Source organism: Leptidea sinapis, chromosome 21, assembly GCF_905404315.1.
Source record: "Leptidea sinapis chromosome 21, ilLepSina1.1, whole genome shotgun sequence".
NCBI lineage: Eukaryota > Metazoa > Arthropoda > Insecta > Lepidoptera > Pieridae > Leptidea > Leptidea sinapis.
In genome coordinates, this window is record NC_066285.1 from 11,828,428 (window position 1) to 11,851,757 (window position 23,330).

The 23,330-nt window shown below is 36.5% G+C and overlaps 2 protein-coding genes across 4 annotated transcripts; one reads left to right on the forward strand and one right to left on the reverse strand.

Moving 5' to 3' along the window:
- The first annotated feature begins 2,537 nt into the window (after positions 1–2,537).
- LOC126970652 (N-acetylglucosamine-6-phosphate deacetylase) lies at positions 2,538–7,164 on the forward strand. 2 transcript variants are annotated; one of them, XM_050816734.1, is made up of 6 exons: positions 2,538–3,002; positions 3,079–3,353; positions 4,225–4,443; positions 5,190–5,325; positions 5,756–5,932; positions 6,832–7,164. In XM_050816734.1, the coding sequence occupies exons 1-6, from the start codon at positions 2,798–2,800 to the stop codon at positions 7,011–7,013; spliced, it is 1,194 nt and encodes a 397-aa protein (XP_050672691.1). In that variant the 5' UTR covers positions 2,538–2,797; the 3' UTR covers positions 7,014–7,164. The 2 variants fall into 2 exon arrangements, with proteins under 2 accessions (XP_050672691.1, XP_050672692.1); XM_050816735.1 differs by having other exon boundaries at positions 2,558–3,002; positions 5,786–5,932.
- Positions 7,165–9,865: 2,701 nt separating this feature from the next.
- Positions 9,866–14,693, reverse strand: LOC126970679 (signal recognition particle 9 kDa protein). Of its 2 annotated transcripts, none has more exons than XM_050816770.1 (2): positions 14,388–14,680; positions 9,866–9,971 (listed from the first exon to the last, which is right to left on the reverse strand). In XM_050816770.1, exons 1-2 carry the CDS (start codon positions 14,526–14,528, stop codon positions 9,876–9,878), a joined length of 237 nt encoding a protein of 78 aa, XP_050672727.1. In that variant the 5' UTR covers positions 14,529–14,680; the 3' UTR covers positions 9,866–9,875. The 2 variants fall into 2 exon arrangements, with proteins under 2 accessions (XP_050672727.1, XP_050672728.1); XM_050816771.1 differs by lacking the exon at positions 9,866–9,971 and adding an exon at positions 9,990–11,840 and having other exon boundaries at positions 14,388–14,693.
- Between the last annotated feature and the right edge of the window lie 8,637 nt (positions 14,694–23,330).

Here is a 23,330-nt window from a genome sequence, read left to right on the forward strand (position 1 = left end):
GCCGAGCGTGTTAGCAGAAAGATATAAGTTTCGGCAACGTAAACAATCGAAAGTCGAAAGTATAGCCGATTTCATAGCGGATTTGCAGAAATAAACTAGTTAATGCTTAATAAATGGTCCACTCGTACTAAGTAGATGATGATCATATGTGATCTTACCGAGGTAACTTTAGAGCTCGGCGAAACAGTACTTAAATTAATATTATACATAAGTATTAGTTAAGAAAGGGGTGTCATGTATGTGTTTAGGTTGTCTATGCGCCACGAATTAAAAAGTAATTATAGAAATGTCAATCGACCATGACAGTTGGAGAATAGACTTGTTTTTTGATTGTGCGTTGTTTGTTTTATTGTGGCTCCTGATCTAGAAATCCTGAAGGTGTACCTGAGGTCTACATACACAACACTAAGGAGACTCGAACCTCGGACCGGCTGTGTGCTTGTGGGAAGGAGAGAGAATGAAAATGAAGATGAAAAGATGAGAACACACACGCCGGCGAGTGTGGTGATGTTTTGTGGAATGTATGTGAGTGTGTATGTATGTGTTTATGAATGTATGTATGTATGTATGTATGTTTGTATGTACGTAAGTAGTGTAAATGTTTGTGTGCATGTATGTTTGTGGAGTGTGTTTGTGATTGTGTAAGCGGTGTATGTCAGTCCGTCAGTCAGTCCGTGTGTGAGTGTAAGTGGAGTGAAACGATTACAGGACGAGGACTAACGTCTCGTCGAGTATCAAAGAATGTGTGGTGTATCTAGATTGCGGGCCGCTGGCCATCGTCAGAGTGACGAGTGCCAGTGGTTTGCGGCGGTTGACCGCGCCTACGCCTGCGAATGCGGTGTGTGCGCGTCTGTGTCGGTGTTTGTTTGGGTGTCGCGTTCGCGATGGTTATGTGGTCGTCAGGGTCTACCGTGACGTGCCGGGGACGTCTTAGTGGGTTGAGACTATGGTGAAGCAGGGTGTACCCACATGCCTTCCTAACCAAGATGATGGTTAGGCACCTTGTCAAAGAAGCGTCGCGAGATCTCTTTAAAGTAATGAGCTATCGTCTGAAGCTCAAGATCGCGGTGAAGGTCCACGTTGGTCTGGGTGAGGATAGGATGCCCTCTACTCGATATCGAGCGATAAGGAGCGATCATTAAGATAGGCTCGTATGATACGCACGAGCCTGTCTGGCACTCCCAGTTGATACAGCTTGAATAATAAGCCGTTGTGCCATACCTTGTCGAAGGCCGTCGCGACATCGGAAAACACGGCTGCTGTGGTAGCGTGGAATTGACGCCGTATGAGAATGTACTCCGTGCATTGGTGAGCCTGCTAGGGACACGAGTGAATGGTTCTGAATCCGAACTGTATGTCGGGTATCAGGTTAAGCTCCGCGATGTAATGATTAAGACGCGCGAGAATTAATCTTTCGAAAAGCTTTCCGATCGACTTAATAAAACTAATAGGCCTATAGCTACTCGGATTAGCTTTAGGTTTATTGGGTTTTGGGATACCGATAACAATGGACTCCTTCCATTGTTCGGGGAACGCGCTATTAGACAATATAATATTAAAAATGGTAACCAATAAAGTAATAAGAGTCGGGAGCAGGACTTTAAGAACCCTATTGTTTATAGTATCGGGCCCCGGGGCCTTCTTGGAGTGAAGCTCCTTTATAATTAGGTTCACCTTTTCATAAGAGGTGGGTTTAATTACATCGCCTGAAGGGCTCAGAGCGGAGCGACGATCAACTTCGTCAACGTGTGTCGGGTCGGCTGATGCATTTGGAGAGCACTGACTCTCGAGACTGTCGGCGAGGCATTCCGCCTTCTCATCGTCATCGAGCGCCGGCTGCAGTCCCGGTCTATCCAAAGGAGGCATGACAGTGGGCGGCTCCTGTTTGAACGCGCGAGGCAGCTTCCAGAAGGCCACATGTGATGGCTTAAGGTTGCCGAGCAAGCGGTCCCAACGTTCGCCTCGGAGTTCCGCGATACGTTCCCGTACCCCCCCGCTGTAGGTAGCGGACTGCGGAGGTAGCGGTTATTCTCGACCGACGGATACCTTGTTTTCGTGGGCCTAGATTTAGGACGACGGGCCGGTGGTCTGATTCTAATTCGTGAAAAACTTCGATTGAATTTACATTGAGCGTTACGTTTTTAAGTAACGCAACACCGAGTATGTCGGGTCGATGCGCGACGATATCCGGATATCGTGTTGGTTCGTAGGGTGCTACTGAGGGACGGGGTATTACTGAAAAGTTCAGCGTGTCTGTGAGATAATCTAATAAAATTCCACCCGGTACTAATCATGTACGGGCCAACGCACGTACATTTGTTATTTCAGCACTTTTACGCCACATGCATTAACTTAGGTCATTAAGACAATCAGTTCGTCATCGGCAATCAATCACGCCGCGCGTAACTCATAAACATATCATTTAAGAATCTATCAGTTTATTTTATCTTTTTATCAATATATCATTTATCAACTATCAATATATCATTTTACAACTATCAAAGACTTTTACTTCTCTCGGACTTATCATTAATTAAAGGTGTAACTCAAACAAATCATATCTACGTAGTGTGGGTGCAGACACTTGACAGTTGACATTGAAAAAAATGATAAGTGTTAACAGCTGACTGTCAGATAGAGCTTTCATAATACATTCACAACAATATTTATAACAAGATCCATTCACCACTTATCAGTTATCACTATTTATATTTTATACATATTTCAGAAGCTTGTTAGTTGCTGCCAACAGTGGTTGTTTATACGTGTATCTTGTTGACTTGTTACAATTATTGAAATGAAATCTAAATCAGGGTTGACAAGATTCCATAACTGTTACATTCTTCGTAATAGTCAAATTATAAAAGAAGATTTATGGATAAGAGATGGGGTTATAATAGATCCAGAGGAAATATTTTATGAAGAACAAGTTGGTGCTGATGTGACTGTCAGATGTGATGACGTGATTATAGCCCCTGGTTTCATAGATATACAAATAAATGGTGTGTACCCAAACATTCTTAACTTAACTTTTATTAATTGTCAATATTCTGTGATAATATGATATTTATTTATCAGGTGGTTGGGGTGTTGATTTCTCGTATGACCAAGAAAATGTAAAGGGTGGTATTCAAAAAGTTGCAAAAGCATTGCTAGCTCATGGAGTTACTTCATTTTGCCCTACCATGGTAACATCAGACAAAGAAAAGTACAAAAAAATCTTACCTCAAATAATAAAAACTCAGGGAAACAAAGAAGGTGCAACAATCCTTGGTGTACACCTAGAAGGGCCCTTTATAAGTCTGGCAAAGAAAGGTGCACACACAGAGGAGCTTATAAGAAATCCAGATAAGGTGAGCTATATTCAATTTCAAATATTATTTAAAGAAGAATATACCCTTTTCTAATCATCAACAAATGTTAAACTTTGTTATAAGTTACCATGTTTAAGATATAATAAATGTCCTTTTATAAATAAAATAATAAAACTGTGTTATAGTAAATGTAATGTTAATTCTGTAATAGGTTAATATTAATATTTTTGTAAAGTGATCATCATAATCAACAACACCAATTTAGTATATTTGCGTTTTGACAACAAATAAACAAGCCAAATATTAATTATGAGTATAGTAAATCTATACATATTATTTCATTATTACTTTATTTTGAGAAATAGGCTAAGATATTATATTTTTAAATGTTATGAGTCCTGAGTGTTGGTGTTCAGAGCCTGGTAATGGTTATCAGAATTTATTATATATTTTGACACAGTTCATATCTGCCATTGACTATGCAGACATAATCTGATTTTCATTTTCACATGGAACAAGTTTATTATAAAGCAAATAGCTTTTGTTTCATATCAGCTACTTATCATTGACCCAATTCAATATAAGTAGGCAGTTTAATGACCTCTTATCAAAGAGAAGCTAATATATAAATAATATGCCTTGCATCAACATGGTTGACAATCATAAAAATATATATCTAGTCTTATATAAATATCTAGTCAGTGTTTTTTCTTCTTGTCCTTTTTGATTGAGGAAGTTTATACCTAATTTAAAATCTTATTTCAACTGTTTAATCCTGGACATCTTGTGTAATGTCATTTACCTAAAAGGAAGGGGAATAAACATGAATGTGTAGAATTACCACTTACATTTTAGCACTATTTCAAAAATAATTTCACATTGATCTCATAAGTGTTTTTAAATGTTGCAGGGCCTTGATACAATTGAAGAAATGTATGGATCTCTAGACAATACCATTATTGTGACTCTTGCCCCCGAATTACCGGGAGCCTTAAGTGCTATAAAAAGTCTATCAAATATGGGGATAAAAGTAGCACTTGGTCATACCTCAGCAAGCCTTGCTCAGAGTGAAGAAGGAGTTAAAAATGGTGCAAACCTAATAACTCATTTATTCAATGCTATGTTGCCAGTAAGTATATTGCAATGGGGCAATGCTGCCAACATAAATACAATATTTGTGCTGCCGAAAACGACTTTTCACATTATTTATAACCTAGGTGCTAAAGAATCATTAAGAACAAAATTTAAAGAAATATACATTTTAACTGTTGCATCTCAATATATTCTTCATAATAAGTGAATTTGCTTGAAACTGTCATATCCATATTGTTAACACCAGGAAAAGTACATAAACTTATTATGCCAGTAGGCATGAAAAGACTTACTAACTTGATTAGTAAGTCTTTTGTGGGGTGATGTATATGCTTTCCAACAAGATCCCAGAAAATGTTCAAAACAAATGTACCTATTACAAAATTCAAAAGAATTGTTAAAAACAGTTTGTGCGGCTTTCTTAATGATACCACAGATTGGGAATGGAGAGACCTCCCTCCCTCTACCCTCAGACTATTTTATAATATATTTATTGTATGATATGACACTGTAATTATATTTTTATGAAAAAGCCTACTGAGCTTCTTGCGCCCGTTCTTCTCTGGTCTGAGGCATACTTTATGGAATGGGTGGTAGTTTTTGACTTTCAATAAGTGATTTCATATCCTATTTTGAATAAAATGATTTAAATTTGAATTTTTCAAATCTGTAATAGGAAATTGGTCATTTTTAAAACCAATTGTTTTAATCAATATTATTGTTATAGTTATTTAACTTAAAAAATGAAGACAAGATATATTATTTTTAAAAAAAATATTTTAGTTTCATCATCGGGATCCTGGCCTAGTTGGATTGTTAACTTCAACTACCGAGAAACAAATTTACTATGGAATAATTTCAGATGGTATTCACACACATCCTGCTGCACTTAGAATAGCATGTAGAACAAACAGAGAAGGTATATTATTTTGTCCTATTTGAGTTCATACATAGATGGTAAAAAACATCTTTTAAACAGTGATTGAGATAGCACACAGCTATGGGAAACTCCAACATTCACTTTGACTACGACCTTTATGCTGCACCCAGTGAGAAAGTTGGAGGTCCACTTGCATACTCTCTAGAAGCCCAAATAATGGAAGTTTTGAGAGGAGAGCCTTGTGCCATATGCAATTGAAAGCCTTTGCTATATGCAGACTAACTGACCAATTATATGGCTGGACTTACTCCTTATAGAGTGCTAGAATTTGGGCCAACTTGAAACACTTACTCTATTGATGACCCCCTTCGAAGCTTATTTCCAGATACCCGAAATGGAAAAAAACTTAGGGACCCTATTTTTCGATACTACTAGACAAGTAATAAATGTATAAATTACATGTTATCAGGATTAATACTAGTCAGCGACGCATTTGCAGCAATGGGACTTCAAGATGGAAGTTACCGCATCGGGCCTCAACACGTCACTGTTGAAAACGGGCGCGCCTTCATTACGGGTACTAAGACCTTATGCGGCAGTACCTCTGCACTTGATGAATGTGTCAAAATATTCAAGGAAGCTACTGGTATGTTATTAGAGATTATGGGTAATATGAGTTTCATTGTGTGATTAAGGTGTTATTTTGACTATACTGGTATGCGCCAGAACCAGTATCAGTACCAGAGATATCTACACTAATATTATATTGATATTTTGTTATGTAAGTATATTGTAGGAACTTTTCGAAATTACCAGTTCTCAAAAACATTTTCACAAATTTTAGAATGGATCCAACAGAGCAGTTTGTGGTGAGAACTTTTGTATAGAAAAATGTCCGCCAATATTTCAACTTAATATGCTTGAAGTGATAGCCATATGGACGCTATTTTCCGCAACTCGACGTCTACTGTGCGCCTATTTTGCATAAAACACCCTGGCTTCAAGACCTTTTAAGTCCGATGCGAGTTCGTCACCTTCACACAGAACCTTTATATTACTGGGCTGTAGGTTCCCTCACATTATGAGCATCAACTAAACGTACTTATGAAAATTAAAATTAAAAACACATTGATACGTGGCGTGAATACAACCGGTGCTTTCCGGGCGAGAGGCAACGACACCAAACAAGATGTAAATACTACGTAATACGAGGCGGGACTGCCTCCGTGAAAATTGAATTAGTTTAATATGAAACTTGCAGTCATTTGACATAAGTTTGAAATAGTAGTAATTACAGTATGGCGATTAGCGACGAAGTATCATCCGGCTAAGTTTGAAAGCGAACAGTTGCATAAAAACGTGGCAGTATCGGCTATCTGATAGTCATCTGTCAATCTATCAATGACTGCACTTTTCATACAATGGAGTGAATCGCTTTTTTCTTAGAGAGTTTCGCTAGGCTAAACTACACTAGAATACTAAGTAGCATTTGCACCAACGAAGTTTTAGTAAAACATGAAATAATATGAAATACTGTTTTTGCAGATTGTTCTCTTGAATATGCATTGGAAGCAGCGTCGTTACATCCAGCAAAGGCATTGGGAATTGATTACAAGAAAGGGAAGCTCAATTTTGGTTATGATGCCGATTTCGTATTGCTTCACGCAAAATCTCTGGACGTTAAGTCCACTTGGATTGCTGGGGAATGCGTCTATCAAAGTTCTTAGGTTCCTAGACTTACCAGTTATACATTTTGTGATATATTCGAATTTTATACAAATCCTATTTTAAAGTTTAGGTTATACTTTGTTTTTACTTTCTTATTTTATATAGCACAAAGTGCACTTATATCTTTTTATTAAATATTTTTTATAGACAGTTTGGTTATTTTAAAGCGATGTCCCTTACTTCTGGGGTGGGATACCAATATTAATGGATAATGTTATAGGACGATTAGTTTATCGGTAAAAAGTGTTGGATCGTAATCTCCAGACACGCGAATTTGAATCCAGCATTGTTCATAAATTATAGCACAAATTATTTTTTATGAACATCAGCAACTCGCCGCGTTTGGCACTACAAGTTAGTAGATTGGGATTTGATGAATTACCTTTTCGCATATTGCCGTGCGCATACAAAGTTCTGTCCTATTTAGTATTGAAGCGACTGGAACCATAAGCTGATCGAATCATGACTATCAGTGTGGGTTCCGAAGAAACCGGAGAACAGTCGACCAGATATTCCTCCGCAACTATTGGAGTAGAAATGGGAATAGGAAGGTACGCGTGGAGCATCCACGCTCTTTGTGTTGATTTGCTAAATGCATACGATAGCATGGACAGCGGGCCCCTGTATACGATTTTAAGGGTTTAACATCCCGGTTAAACTTGTCGATATGATTCGTGGTGGCCACTGGCGAACTGACATGACAAGTCGTCAGTCAGTGATGTGACTGAAGCTGATAATGGTGTTGGTGTCTTGTCACCGACGCTGTTCAATCAAGTACTGGAACATGTTTTAAAAAAAGTGATAGCACTGGATTCAGGAATAGAGCTTGGTTGAAAGTAAAAGGTGGAAACAAAGAAGTCGTTCAAGCCGCTAGGACCTTTGAGAAGAAAGCAGCGCTCTGAGAGAAAAAAAGCAACGCAAGAATCTCACTCAGATTTTTTTTTTTGCGCTCTTTTTAATAAAATATACAATATTGTATTGTCATTGCTATTGCTGTAAAATAATCATATCCTAGTCCCAGGCTGTCGGATCACTTGGATAATCAGCTGTGGAGTAGTAGGATTTAAGTACGACAGAGCAATTTTTTAACAAAACATTTAAATGTATTTAAAGATATAATGCCTGAATAGTGGCCGAGACTTTATTATAAAAGTGTATACATTGTATTTGTTCCTACCAGTCTGTAACAAGGAAATTCTGGGCGTTGTCGAAAGATGCTCTTGAGAATTTCAGCCAGCGAATTCTTCAGCCGGGGAATGACTTAGGAAGCAATGGTGACAGTCACTAACCATCAATAATTCCTTTCACATAAAATATATATAACCCGGTGTGTTACTATTCTTGTTTGAAAATATTGTCTTGTCAACGATTATACTAATTATTAGTCATAAACCGAGTGTTATACAGAGTAAACATCTTAATATCTACCAGATTGGGGCTAACTTTTTCACAATAAATAAGACGATTTACGTAGGCCTCTGTGATGACTGTAACTACTACATCCTGGGTGCCGGCATGATGCTTGTCGGAATGTATTGTGGGTAGCAAATTCGCATATAAAATAACTACAAGGGCCACACTAAAAGTTTGCACTTCTATCTAACCTGAACTATTTGAATTTCGAATGTTATATTATTTGAAACGTTGCAACCTTCTTAGTAATAAAAAAAACAATTGGCGGGAAATCATTTGTCAATTGTTTTTTAGCACACATCAAAGTTCTAAGCACGCAACGAAAATGGAATTAAGTCAAAAATATTTTAGAGCGATCATTTTTTATGATTTTAAAAGTTCTCTCTCTCCGCAAGATTGTGCCGCTCGTCTTCAAAATGCTTTTGGGAGAGAAGGATCTTGCTTGAGCACCTTGAGGCGATGGTTTGCTGAATTTGAAAGAGGTCGGGTTTCTTTACATGACGAGTTTCGTGAAGGGCGGCCTTCAACTGCCGTCATAGAAAATAATGTGGCTACTGTTAAGCGGCTAACTGAAAAAAATCCCGCGGATTAACAATGAGACAATCCGAGGACTATTGGGGATTGGTATGAGGCAAATTCTGAAAATTTTACACGAAGAATTGAAATTTCTGAGATGCTAACGAAGTACGAACACGGACATTCTAATGCTGTTTATGACATTGTCACGGGAGACGAAACGTGGATTTATTGTTTTCAACCCGAAAAAAACAGCAATCTTGTGAATGGGTGTTTGATAATGAGAACAGGCTAACAAAAGTGAGGCAGGCAAGATACGTTGGTAAAAAAATTATCGAATTTATTTTCTCAGCTACGGGTCTGCTCTGATATGCACAATTCCACTTGAAGATCAAAATAGTGTGAATGCCATGCCAATGCCGTGATATTTTACCATTTGTTTATCCAGGTCATTAAAAAATGTTCGCGAAAGACGACCAAAAAGCCGCGTTCTCCTACATCATGACAACGCTTCTTCACACACGGCCAACAAAACTAAGTCATTTTTAGCTTCCGAAAAAGTACTTACAACTTGTCACCCATCCTGCGCATAGCCCCGACCTAGCACCCTGTGCTTTCTGTATTTTCCCCAAAATCAAAGATTTGATGAGAGGTTTCACTTTTACCAATTCCGAAGAGGTAGTGATAGCGTTCAATCAGCACGTAGAAAAAATGCCTTCAGATCTGTGGTCCTCCTGTTTTAAAAAATGGTTCGATCGCATGAAAAAATGTATAAAATGTAAAAGAGAGTATTTTGAAAAGCAATAAACATATTATTTTGGTTATAACATGTTTTTTTTTTAAGTTACGCGAAACTTTTAGTGTGACCTACGTATCATGTAGGTAAGTATGGGTTTTAATAAATTAAAATAAAACACGAAAATTTAGAAAATTTATGATTCATTAGAAGCCATGTGTCTCAGTAGATTTGATATAAATTTGTCTATTTTTCTAACATCTTGTTGAACTTCTGTTTTGTATTGAAGACACTGAAATAGTAAAATTAAGTTAGATATCCATTACTAATATAGTCACATTTCTGGTGCTACATTGTTGGGTCCAATACATTTTATTTACGTGTCTGGTGTGCGTGTTTGAAGTCAGATATGCGAGAAAATATGGCACCACAAATACTCAATACCTTTTAGCGTGCTCAATACTTTTGAAATAGATTTTATATTTACATACAATGATATTGTTGTTATCTATTTTTCTTATAAAAGTAGATTGTAATATTTTTCATGATAACAAGTGTCATGCAGTGAACGCATATAAAACATGGAAGCAGTCCTGTCATATTATCTATCATTGATTATTAGCGCAAAATGTCACACAATAAAGTCACAATACAGTAAATACCAATGCAGAAAGTGCAACGTGATTAACTGCGCACTGACTGAGCGCAGCTTCGCGACTCGCGAGGCAAATCTTCGGTGGGTCAAGCCGGACGAGCGATCACCGAAAGTTGTCGTTTTTTGTCCATACTCAAAAGCGCCTCTGTAATCTGTATTCTCAAGACGGTTGTGTTATGCCTCGCTTGTTCGACGAACAATGGAATCTTTATCTGGTTTTAGTAGTAAGGATTTCCACAATATTCTGAACACAGAACTTAAAATGCCAATGGCGTTCTCGACAACTCTTCTTGCTCTGGACAGCCTATAAATTTGTTTTCGTTTTCTTTTTGCACAAGTCGAACAATTAATATAAAATGAAGCGAATCTTATTGTAACGATACTGAATATTGGGTACTTATATAACTTTATGTTTGAAATATATATATGACACACATTATAACGAGCATAATATAATATAATATACTTATGATCAGCGAAAATTCGTAGGTAAGTATGTATATTTAGTTTTTGGCGAGATGAGTAAAAAAAAGAGTCTCTTTTTGCAATTTGGATGGCATTTCACCCATCGTGCTCAGAAGGTGTGCCCTTTAATTGGCGTCCGCGCTAACGCGTTTATTCCAGAACTCCCATTCAAAACACGTAGTCCCGATTCTATTGAAAGTCACCTTACCCATCCGGCCCAAAAAAACAGTTCGGATTCGTTCGACAGGTCTCCCTGCTCTCTAAAATCATGAAAGGGAGAATTTACCGCCAGCTCTTGGTATACAAAGAGGGTCAAAAGTTGGTCAACAACCAACAGAACGACATTCGCCATGGTCAGTCGGCGGGCGATTTTTGGTATAACTAACATGGGCGGCGGCTATCGGAAGCAAAAGGCCTTGCAGTTAGCCTGGATATAGATAGCAGAAAAATACATACACGATCAAAGGTGATCGCGTATGAGTATGTGTAAAAGAAATCAAAAAGGATTGTTAAGGAATCAATTTTGAGAAAATAAATGCCTTTTATGGCACAAGGCGCTACTCATAAAACTTCCATCCTTTGGTATGGGCCCGTGGGTTTATGCAAGTGGACAACCAGCTTCCTTCTTCAGTGAGCGCAGCATACAGGTTGTATACGGTTATTGCCTGAAGCGCGTGAACACCGGAGTTCCCAAAGGCTGTAGGCTGTGTAAGAGATACCTGCACTGTTTCTTCTGCATATCAATGATTATGTTGGACGCCTCGAATATACATTGCTATGCAGACGAAAGTACTGGAGATGTCATATGCACTGGCCATGCAGATCTCTCTCTGGCAATCTACGACCAGTGCAGGAAGAAACTTGTGTCTTCTATCGTGTCCTCTCTTGAGACGGTCGCGGAATGGGTTAAAATAAACCTTGTCCAATTTAACTCCAAAAAGACTGAAGTTCTCACACTCTCTCTCTCTCTTTACCACAAAAGAAATACATTTCGTAATACTTGGTCTCAAAATTTCGAGCGTTTGGCAATTCTGCGGTCATCTGGAAGGCAAAGCAAAATGGCTCAGAAGATGCTGGACGTCATAAATAGAGTAGAACGGCAATACTTCACGCCAGCCCACATTCTAGGGCTCTACAAAGTGCAGGACCGGCCACATGGAGTATTGCTATCATCTCTGGTCTGGCACACTGGAGTGTATCAGCTGTGCGCAATGCAGAGCTGCTAAAATTGTGGGGGACCCAGTGCTCTTCATCATCTATATATCAGGGGAAGTATTCGGAAGAGCTGTTTTACCTTATTCCTGCTACATAATTCCACCTTCGCATGACACCCCACAAATTATCACATCATAAATCGTCACAACTCCTGTCTTGTGGGAATCTTAATTAAAAATAATGTGAAAAAATTATGGCAACATACATATTTTCCTTTATACCAAAAAAAACACCACAGAATACCACATGCCTAACTGAACTGATCCACGAGCTGGTACAGTTGGTACGACCTGCCCACTATGGTAAACTCTTAGTATTTTAAGACACCAGTAATGCTTGCATGTTTTATATGAGTGTGATGACATAGAAAGTAGCTACTTGCAACTACACCATTGCAATGGACTTTAGCATAATTATGACACACTTGCAAAAGCTGTGTGACACTTCCACTTGTATTTTCTATTTGGTGGCAATAGAAAATAAAAACTAAATTTATTAAATAATAATAATACTTGGTATAAATTACACAATTAATGATAATATATAATATAATGCTAACAGAAAAAAAAGATATCTTACAGAAACTAAGCCAAAAAAGAAATAAATAGTAAATAAAAAATAATAAATAAATAGTCACAGCATGGAATTTTAAATACTAAATATATAAAACTCATAGAACATATTTGATCTATCATATACACTGCTATCCAAAAAAACTTATAATACAGGATGTTCAAGCTAAATGTGTGTCAAGCAATTAACACACTTTCATATCCAATAGATAAGGAATAACATATATATTTTGATTTGACAATATATGGTGGAATTATTTAATTATGTATGGTGTATTTATTATCTCTTATAGATTACAGAGTTTTAATTTCCCTATTCATGGAATCTGGAAGCATTTAAATTTATATAGATCCTGTTACCATCAAAAACATTATAAATACAATTTGATATTGTAGAACTGTGATCTTTTATATAATACAAAAAAAGTTAGGACATAGAAAACTGCAAATCCATGAATTAAATCAAATAAAATAGTATAGAAATAATAAGATACAGTAAAAAATTTCCAAATTATGAATATATCAGTAAGCCAATTTACCTGGATTTTACAACAAAGATGGTAAAAGAATGATCAAAAATAATTTTAAAGGACATTAAGCAGATTTGAACCTTGGGCAACATCATAATGTGTTTTAATTACCTACTTATACTGACATATTTAAAATTGGAACCTAAATATATTCTTTAAATAATCAACTAGATACCATTATCACTTACACACTCAATTTAACCTTTCCACATCGGTGCTCTCCTCCACAAAATGTTCGCCAAAGTTTGGCATGTGTTCGGTGCTCCCACAGTGTTCTCCCCGTGCGTATTATTTTACGTGTAGTAATAAAATGCTTATAACTAGGGTGATTTGAGTGACTGTCACTGAAAGCTATTGAAAAAAGCTATAAGACCATGTATAAATTATTCATATTGTGTTTTTATTTTATTTCACACAGACTTTTCATTCTGCAATAAGTGTAGAAATAGGTATATTTTAGAATAAATTATTATTTTCAATGATTACTTGTTTTATTTACTAAGTTTAATGTTTTTGTAATAAACATTATATGTTCTTTATAAAATAAAACCGAAATCTCCACATAGAACAATTTTCGTGCACAGTCTTGATAACGACCGCTCGCTGCACCAACCGGGAAAAAGTGAACACAAAAATGCTATGTCCATAAGTTATGACGTCAAATATTGGTGGCTTTGAATCGTAATAGATCGAAATGTGTATCGGACTTCACTCGTTCATAATTGCATAGGTTAATAAACCATCTTGTAATAACATAATAATGGCGAAAACTGGGTGAGGTAAAAAGAGTGCCTTGCAGCACTGCCGCACTCTGTGTGTTTGTAATTTCCGTCCGATGTGAAAAGGTTAAAGTAATATTGGTATTCTGATGAGCTTAAAAATTATTAAGTTTTGTGATCATTATTGTGTATCATTATAATATAATAGATGAAAAAAGCAAAACACTAGGTGGAGAAGATATAATTTTTTATTTTATTTTAATGTTATAGATAGCATTGGCAATGAGTCAACCCAAAATACAATAATAAAAGGATATTTGAATCATTTTTCAATATATACTGGACTACAAGAAATATGTTTGTGAGAAAAATCAGGTAGGTATATAGAATATTAATAATCTTGACTATAAGCATATTACTACTTTAACAAAGAAATGCCGAAAGTTCGGCCTAGCGCACCTCAGGACACCATTTTTACAATTATGATGATGCTGGCAAAAATGATTTTCATGACAATCTAGTTTATAAAGGTAAAGAAAAAAAATTGGGTACCTTCTTGTTATCCGTAATTTTTACACAGAATAATCCCTTTGAATGTGAATATTTAAGGACATATCGTGTGTTTACAGGATCTTGTAAATATAACATCTCAGCAGATTTTTCGAATTCTTCCCAACTTGGTATGAATGTCATGTTAATACGATAAATTATTTGACAATTTTAGTCTCGCCAAAGTCGCTAACAGCAGACAGAAATCCGAATAAATATAAATAACAAGTAAATAAGACAGAACCTCAAATTTAGTCAACTTTATAACATAAATTTAGTCAAATTCGTAATAGTATTCTCAAATGTCAATTCTGTGAGTGTGACAGATGACTTAGATGTTCATACTTCATTGTTCAAGTCAGAACTCAGAAGGACAGTCGGGGTTTTTTTTGGACAACAACGGGTAGCTATCACGCGTGAGTCGAGTTTTAGTTACCACTTTTTTTAAAAAGGCTTTACCTACTGCAGCCTATTGTAAAATTGATTGCAGCAGTTTTCTTTTCTGTTATTATACATTTATTTTGGTGAGTGGTCTTAACATTTTAATATAGATATTAGTTCATAATACATCTAACCTAACTAACAGCAACTAACTCCTACACTATGGAGATCTCTCCTCCGGAACCTCCGGATCCACCGGATATTCCTGCTCTAACCGGCTCGAAACGACGGCTAGAAGATAGTTCTTCAGGAAACGCAGCGCCTAAAAAAACAAGTATCGATACGGACATGGCTTCTGCCTCTATCCAAAATGTATATAGTGATCCATCGTTAATAATTGGTATCAAACAGTATACAACATTTGATAAAGGACCTTTTTTGATCCACATCTCCCGCACGGAAGAAGACCCTGCCTCAGGTCTCACTATAAAGCCAATTAAATTCGGCCAGCTTCTCCACAGGCACAAAATTGCTAATATTTGCCCTGACGGAATAAAAAAAGTAGGTAGAAATAAAATTTCAGTAGTATTTAAAACAGCCAAAGATGCCAACAGCTTTCTTGATAACCCACTTTTAGCTGCTAATAAATATACCGCAACAATTCCCAACTATAACATCACTAAGATGGGTATAGTTCGTCAAGTCCCAGTGGACCTGTCTATGAATGAGTTTGTGGAGTCGGTTGATCTTCCCACTGGTTGTGGAAAGATCTTAAAGGCTCGCAGACTCAATAGGAAAGTAATTGAGGAGGGTAGAGTGACTTGGGTACCAACCCAAACCATTGTATTAACATTTCAAGGCCAATTGCTTCCGGGAAAAATCTTCCTCTTCCACAATTCCCTCCCCATAGAAACATACCTGTTCCCTACTATCCAATGCCAGAACTGTTGCCGCTTTGGCCATATAAAAACAGTATGTAGATCTAAGCCAAGGTGCTTCAAATGTGCCCAATCCCATGCTGGTGATACGTGTGAGGTTACTGATAAAGATGCTTCTTGTATAAATTGCTCAGGTCAACATTTTGCCACCAACAAAGCTTGTCCTGAACATGGTAGACAAAAATCCATTAAAGCAATCATGTCTCAGGAAAACTTATCTTATGAGGAGGCAGCAAACCGTTGCCCGAAATCAGTAAAGCCTTACTCTGAAATTCTCCTTAATCCCTCATTACCCCATAATGAATTACCCCCCTCTTCCTCTCAACCAGCTCATACCACTCAGCCATCCATTTCTCCTACTGTCAGTTACAGGAAAACTGTAACACTCCCTTCACGCTCCAGACCCATTTTAAGTAAGTCCTATGATCGTGCTGCTCATCAGGCCATCATTGCCGATGTTCCTTCATCCTTCCCGAATGGTTCTGCACTATCCCATCAATCCAATTTTTCATCATCAGCGCAGGATGATAACCTCTTGGAGGCTCTCCTGTCCATCATTCTATCCCTGATAACTAAAAACAGTCTAAGCTTACCGTCCAACGTTGCCCATCAACTTTCACAAATTCTGTCCTTAGTTAATAACCATGGCCCCAGTGCCCATTCTGCAATGGAACACCAGAAGCCTACGTCCTAAAAAACCCAGTCTTACACATCTCATAAATAAATACCTTCCTTCTGCCATCGCCATCTCTGAGACATGGCTGGTCCCTGGTTCACACTTCAGGGTCCCCGGCTATGTATGCCTTAGAGATGACCGAGCAGAAAGTGTTGGTGCGGGTTGCGCCTTATTAATAAGACGCACCCTTCCCTTCTCCTCGATTACCCTTCCTAGTCCTCATCCAGGTATAAATATTGTTGCAGCAAAGGTTATGAACATCTCTCTTGTCTCAATCTATGTACCTCAACCTCAGTCAACCATGATTGCTGATATCCTCTTTTTAATTTCATCTATTCCCCCTCCTATTATAATTATGGGAGACTTTAATGCTCATCACACTTCATGGGGCTCAAGCCACAGTGATTATTTTGCCCTCTCTCTGTTAGACATATTTGACGAGTGTGATCTGTGTATTATCAATGATGGCTCTCCTACCCGCAGGGTTTCACCTTCTCAAAATCCCAAAAGTGCAGTTGACCTCACCTTGTGTTCTCCATGTCTGGCTCCTCTCCTTTCTTGGAACATTTTACAAAATTCCTATGGCAGTGACCATTTCCCTATAACCATATCTATCCCTGACAAAGTAATCCCCCCCGAAAACCCTTCCTCATCCTTTAAATATAAATTAGTAGATGCAAATTGGCCTTATTACTCTTCTTGTCTAGATAAAAAAATTGCAGAGTTGCCAGTCACTAACCATCTTAATGTAGTAGATAACTATATGAAATTTACAACCGCTATGATTACTTGTGCTGACAATAACTTCCCTTTGAAGAAACCTATTTTTAATAAAATTTCAACTCCTTGGTGGGATGCTGAGTGCACTGCTGCTGCCAAAGAAAGGAAGTTAGCGGAAAAAAATTATAACAGAAACATGTCACTTTCTAACTTTATTCACTATAAAAAAGTTGCAGCTAAAGCTACATATTTATTTAAAAAAAAGAAAAAGCAAGGATGGATTAACTTTTGCCAAAATTTGTCTCCAAGCACTTCATCCTCAATGGTTTGGAAAAAATTCACGAAAAAATTTAGAGGCTCATTTTGTGCTCAAGAGCATGATTTAAGTGTGGATTCATCTTTGTGGCTTGAATACTTTTCAGATAGAATGTCCCCCCCTTCAGCTCCAAACATGGACTATTTTCCATCCCCTCCAGGCCCTCTTGCCTCTACTCATAGTTTAGAGTCTCCTTTCTCTTTTTCTGAACTCCTTCTCGCTTTAGACGGTCTAGCTGATTCTGCTCCTGGCGCAGATGGAATCCCCTATTCTATCATCAAAAACTCATCAACTACATCCAAGAAATATTACCTAGATATTATAAATAACCTTTTTGATTTTGGGGTCATCCCTCCACCCTGGAAAAATCAGGTAATAATACCAATTCTTAAACCTGGTCAGAATCCATCTGAAGCCACAAGTTATAGACCAATTGCCCTCTCTTCTAGTCTTGCAAAAGTTTCTGAAATCATGATAAAACACAGACTTGAGTGGTTTGTTGAAAACAATAATCTCCTTTCCAACTCTCAATATGGTTTCAGAAAGGGCAAGAGTTGCCTAGATAGCTTAGGCATCCTTACAACTGACATAAGAATAGCACTCCTCAGTAAAGAACACCTTTTAGGAGTTTTCCTTGACATAGAATCTGCATATGATAACGTATCACTTCCTCTACTCAGGAGTAAACTCAACCAGCTGAGTATCCCCGTGAAGCTATCTCGTTTCATATGTAATATGTTAATGGAAAGAACAATCACTATCAAAGGTCCATCCTCTTACCTCCCTCCTAAGTCAGTTTGGAAAGGCTTACCTCAAGGCTCAGTCCTTAGTCCCCTTCTCTACAATCTGTATACATATGACCTCAATAGCTCTGTATCCCCCTTCTGCCAAATACTGCAATATGCAGATGATATTGTTCTGTATACTTCCAACAAGTCCATACAGGATTCATCCAATCAGTTAAATTGTGCACTTGAATATCTTGCTGATTATTTAATGCAACATGGGTTGTCACTATCAACTGCTAAAAGCAAAGTAGTTTTATTTACAAATAAAAGACTTTTTCCTCATATTAAAATTAAAATTTATAATGTTGAGTTACCTGTTGTTACCAATGTTAAATTTCTAGGGATTTGGTTAGATCAAAAATTATCAAGCATAAAGCACTTTGATTATGTCTCACAGAAATGTGAGAAAAACATTAATATCCTGCGCTCTGTATCTGGTGTCTGGTGGGGAGCTCAAACCTTCACCCAAAAATTATTGTACAATGCAATCATTCGCAGCCACATGGATTACGGCACTATGTTTTTGATCCCAGGAAATAAAGCAGGTCTGAACAAACTGGACAAAATTCAGGCTAAATGCTTGCGCATAATATTAGGAGCCATGAAATCTAGCCCGATTAATGCCATGCAAGTAGAGTGCCTGGAACCCCCCCTTTCACTTCGCCGTCAATTTCTTGCCAATAAATTTTTTCTCAAATTAGCTGAATGTTGTGGACATCCCTTGCTTCCAAAATTAGACCAACTATTTGCTTTATACAATAATAATAATATTCCTGAAGACAAAAGACCCTGCATTCTCCACAGTTACTTATTATTCTCTCACCTCTCTTACCCCCTCTTCCAATATTCTAAATTGCCTCTATTTACTATGCCTTTTAGTGCACTCACTTTCCAACCATCTGTAATTTTAAACTTAGGTATAGATAAGTTTTCCATAGAAGCCAATAAAACTTTTTCTCAGATAATGTACTCTGATTTTCAAAATTGGCATAAAATCTACACTGATGCTTCAAAAACAGACATGAGCCCTGTTGGTGCTGCAGCATGGATTCCTTCAACAAGAATTATACTCAGTTACAGCTGCCCATCTATCACTTCTGTTTTCACTGGGGAATCAATTGCCATTCTTGAAGCAATTTTATTTGTTAAGACTCATGGCATGAACAACTCTATTATTCTTTCAGACTCCAAAAGTTGCCTTCAATCAATACTGTCAAATCCATTTAGGTCTAAAAGTCATTTTCCAATTATATTTAAAATAAGGGAATCTTTGAAAGAATGCTATGACCTCAATATTAACATCGTTTTAGCATGGATGCCAGGTCATTCAGGCATTCTTGGTAACGAAAATGCAGATGCCTGTGCGAAGACAGCTATTGCAACAGGTTCCCTCCAATACTCAAAAATTTTCTCCCATGACTTGCGCACCATCCTGAAACCCACATTGCATGAGAGTTGGTCCAGCATTTGGCAAGTTTCCAAAAACTCTAAAGGCAAATTTTATGGAGATCTACAACCCGTAATTCCTCAGAAACCTTGGTTCTCGAAATTTAAAATTCCCAACAAGTCAGTGATTTCAACTATTTGTCGTCTACGTTTTAATCATGCTTGTACCCCAGTATTTTTGGCTAAAATAAGAATTAGGGACAATTCCTTGTGTGAATGTGGTCTAGATGAGGGAAATGTGGATCATTTATTCTTCAATTGCCCTTTAACACAACCTTCTTTATACAATTTTATACCTCCTGAAATTCCCCGCCCAACTTCCTTTAAATGTCTCCTCTCCCTAGTTTTCACTCCTTTTGTATATATTTTGTGTAAATATATTAAAATAAATAAGATTAAGTTGTAAATAGCACTAAGTACTTATATCAAATAATTTAAGTAATTATATTTGTGTTTGTCCATAGCCCTAACAGCATGTATATTTGTTTCAGGTATAAGAAAATAAAACTTGTTTCAATCTTAAGCACCGATCAATACCATTAAAATTAGTAAAAAAATACTCTAAGCTTGGTGGTCTACCTTAACGTGACATTGGCAAACTTGTGGTATACCTTCCACAGGAGCCATAGTAGGAAGAATAGAATAGAATAGAAGGACAGTCACAGATGTCAGATAGTACCTAATTTGCGTTTATGAGATTAATTGGACTTACTGCAAACAGGAACCAATCCACACACATACCAAAATCGAGATAAGTATACAGAAAGCTTTCAAAATGCACCTTCTATCTATCCTGTAAAGATCAAAACGATCTGACAATTTTGACAGAATAAAACATATTTATGACAAGGTTATCAACCCACATTACAGGAGTTGTGCAATAAACTAAAAAGAATAAAAGGATATCGTCTTTTACAAGAGGCAACTCTGTGTATATAATTTAGGTATACATATTGGCAGTAACGACGAAGCTCACTGCAATGTATGGGTAGAAGGAGAAGCTGGCAGAGGTGCTCAAGAGGTAGGGTCTTGTCTCATTACACATATTACAGAAAGGCTTGATGAAAACGTCAAACATTTGATTTTATGGAGCGATTCCTGTGGTGGCCAGAACCGCAATATTAAATTAATATTAATGCTTAAAGCCACTTTGAATGAAAATCCAACTTTAAAGCAAATCAATATAAGATTTCTTGAATCGGGGCATAGCTTCCTCCCAAATGATACTGACTTTGGGAAGATAGAATGTGCGTTAAAACGTCAACAGAGACTATATAGTCTCACCGGATGATTACATTCAGGTTATGAAAACTTGAAAAACAAAACTAATGCATGTACATAGAATGAAAAAGGAAGATTTCTTGCCTTCGTTAAAGTTAGAAAAGAACATAATTAATAGAAAGAAAGCGATAGATGGAGAGAAAATTTCATGGCTCAATACTAAAGAAATAATGATTAAAAAGGATGAAATGTTCAAAATTTACATGAAAACTAATTTAAATGACGATTTTAAGTTAATAGACATAAAAAAAAATGTTCGCGGAAGACAATTCCTAATAACAAAAGATATAATGGAGCCGCTTTGGTCAACAGGAAAGCCTGTCCCTGACGCGAAGCATGATGAATGATTTGAAAAGCATGCTACACCTGATTCCGCAAGACTCACACGATTTCTATGTGAAGCTTACTGGAAATCCTAATATAGAAGACGATCTCGAAGGTTTTTCGGGTCAACCTGATTTTGAAGTTTAATTAAGGATTTAAATTAAGTAATTTTAATAATTAATCAAATATTTTTATAATCATTAATATTTTCATATTATTTTAGGAATTATTTTTATTTTAATAAAAGGGTTAAAAGAATTATAAGATTTTTAACTATAAATTTATGGCTTGGCAATAAAATAACAAAGATCCAATCCACACACAGATAGTTTTGCTAAAAGGAACCAATGAGTTTTTTTTTTAATTTATTAAAAATATTAATGATTTTTATCAATACTGTAATTGTACGCATGGAAAAATATATTTTTTTAAATATTAAAAATAAAATTTATCGAAAATAGCAAATAGTTTTACTCTGCATAAAATAAGGACAATAACGGCTTTTTATCAAAACTGTCATTGTGTGGGTTGATTCCGTTTTGCGTATGTAGGTCCAATTTAAAAGTAGTCTCCGCGTGCCCCTTTTAGATCGCAATAGTTTTGACAGTAGTCTTAGGTGCTATCATAATATTATTATGATTTAGATTACCCCTAACGGAATTATTAATCCTAATTTAAATAGTTCTTTTGTGTGTCTGTTGTAACTGAACTCCTCCTAAACGGCTGGACCGATTTTAATACAAGTTTTTGTGTGTTCCAGTGAATTTGAGATAGGTTTAGATTCTCAATTCCGTCCATATAATATCATTCTCCTGTTTATGTGTATGTTAGTGAACTCCTCCTAACGGCTGGACCGTTTTTTCAATTTTAATTTCAATTTTTTTTCAAACGTGTGTACAGGACAACGTCTGTCAGGTCCACTAGTATTACATAATATTCAACAGATTATTGGGAACGTAAATGAATTAAACACAATAACGGAAAGCATGTACTGATAATTATATATTTATTAAAGGACCACAACATAACAAAAGATTATTAATATTACAAAATTAATTTCATATAAATGACGTAATTTCAATAATAATAAAACTCAATTAATGATCAGAATATATACTTATACTGTCTGATTTTTTATTTCTAATCACATGTATTTATTTTCTTAAATCTAAGCTTTTTAAAATATGTATTATAAACTAGATATTATATTATTTATCTAATACTTATTATATGTTTATAAGAAAAAAATGCATTGACGCACTAGGTATAAACAACTAGCCTCACAATCGCCTAATAAAAGGTCGTCAAAAATGTTCGAGTGGCGTTGTATAATATACTAATTATGTAGTTCACATAAATAGATATATTAAAACATTCATTCAAATTAACACGCATTGTAAACGCTTATGAAAAGCTCATTGATACGGTGAGAAATGTTTCACATTTCGTCGGCGATGTATTTAGTTTTAGCAAATGATGTATTATTTCGTAGCAATATGGTTAAATTGAAATTGATTTTGGTAATTTTTTTTTTATTATTTTGTTAATTTAAAGGGGCTGAAATACGACACTCAATCCTCTTTAAATTTGGATATGCTGATATATGGACAGTTTTTCAGTGAAAACTTTGTCATTGAGTGGCGTTGTAATTCAATCGCTCTCAGAACACAACTGAACAAAAACTCTTTCTAATATGTTAAGCAAAACAACTGGTGCTGGTTATTCGATATAAATTATAACTTTAGCGGTCATTTCTATCCACCACCGTCACTTGCACATTGATTGAACAGACTCGTAGGTAGGCAGAGTTATGCTTCAGACAATTTAGCGTGATTGTAAATGCAACAGCAGCCACCGGTAGCAGGGCAGCGGAGCCATGCCTAAGCCTCCGGTGGCTGGGCTGCAGATAGCGTAAGGACTGTTCGGACTGTGATCTTCGACTCAACGTCTCGTAATATGTCAGTTATCATGTTAGTCAATTCATTCTAGGTGTCGTTTGGTTGGTACATATCATTGAAGGCTGATTTATGCCTTTTGATTTTGATGGAAGTATCTACAAATAAAAAATGTAGTGCT

What these genes read in the sequence shown, in the direction of transcription:
- LOC126970652 (XM_050816734.1), top strand. Translation starts at nt 2,798, where the DNA reads ATGAAATCTAAATCAGGGTTGACAAGATTCCATAACTGTTACATTCTT. An exon ending in TATTCAATGCTATGTTGCCA is followed by an intron (nt 4,444 to 5,189) that starts GTAAGTATATTG and finishes AAAATATTTTAG; the next exon opens with TTTCATCATCGGGATCCTGG. An exon ending in AATATTCAAGGAAGCTACTG is followed by an intron (nt 5,933 to 6,831) that starts GTATGTTATTAG and finishes CTGTTTTTGCAG; the next exon opens with ATTGTTCTCTTGAATATGCA.
- LOC126970679 (XM_050816770.1), bottom strand. Translation starts at nt 14,528, where the DNA reads ATGACATTCATACCAAGTTGGGAAGAATTCGAAAAATCTGCTGAGATG. An exon ending in AAATTACGGATAACAAGAAG is followed by an intron (nt 9,972 to 14,387) that starts GTACCCAATTTT and finishes TTACTATTTCAG; the next exon opens with TGTCTTCAATACAAAACAGA.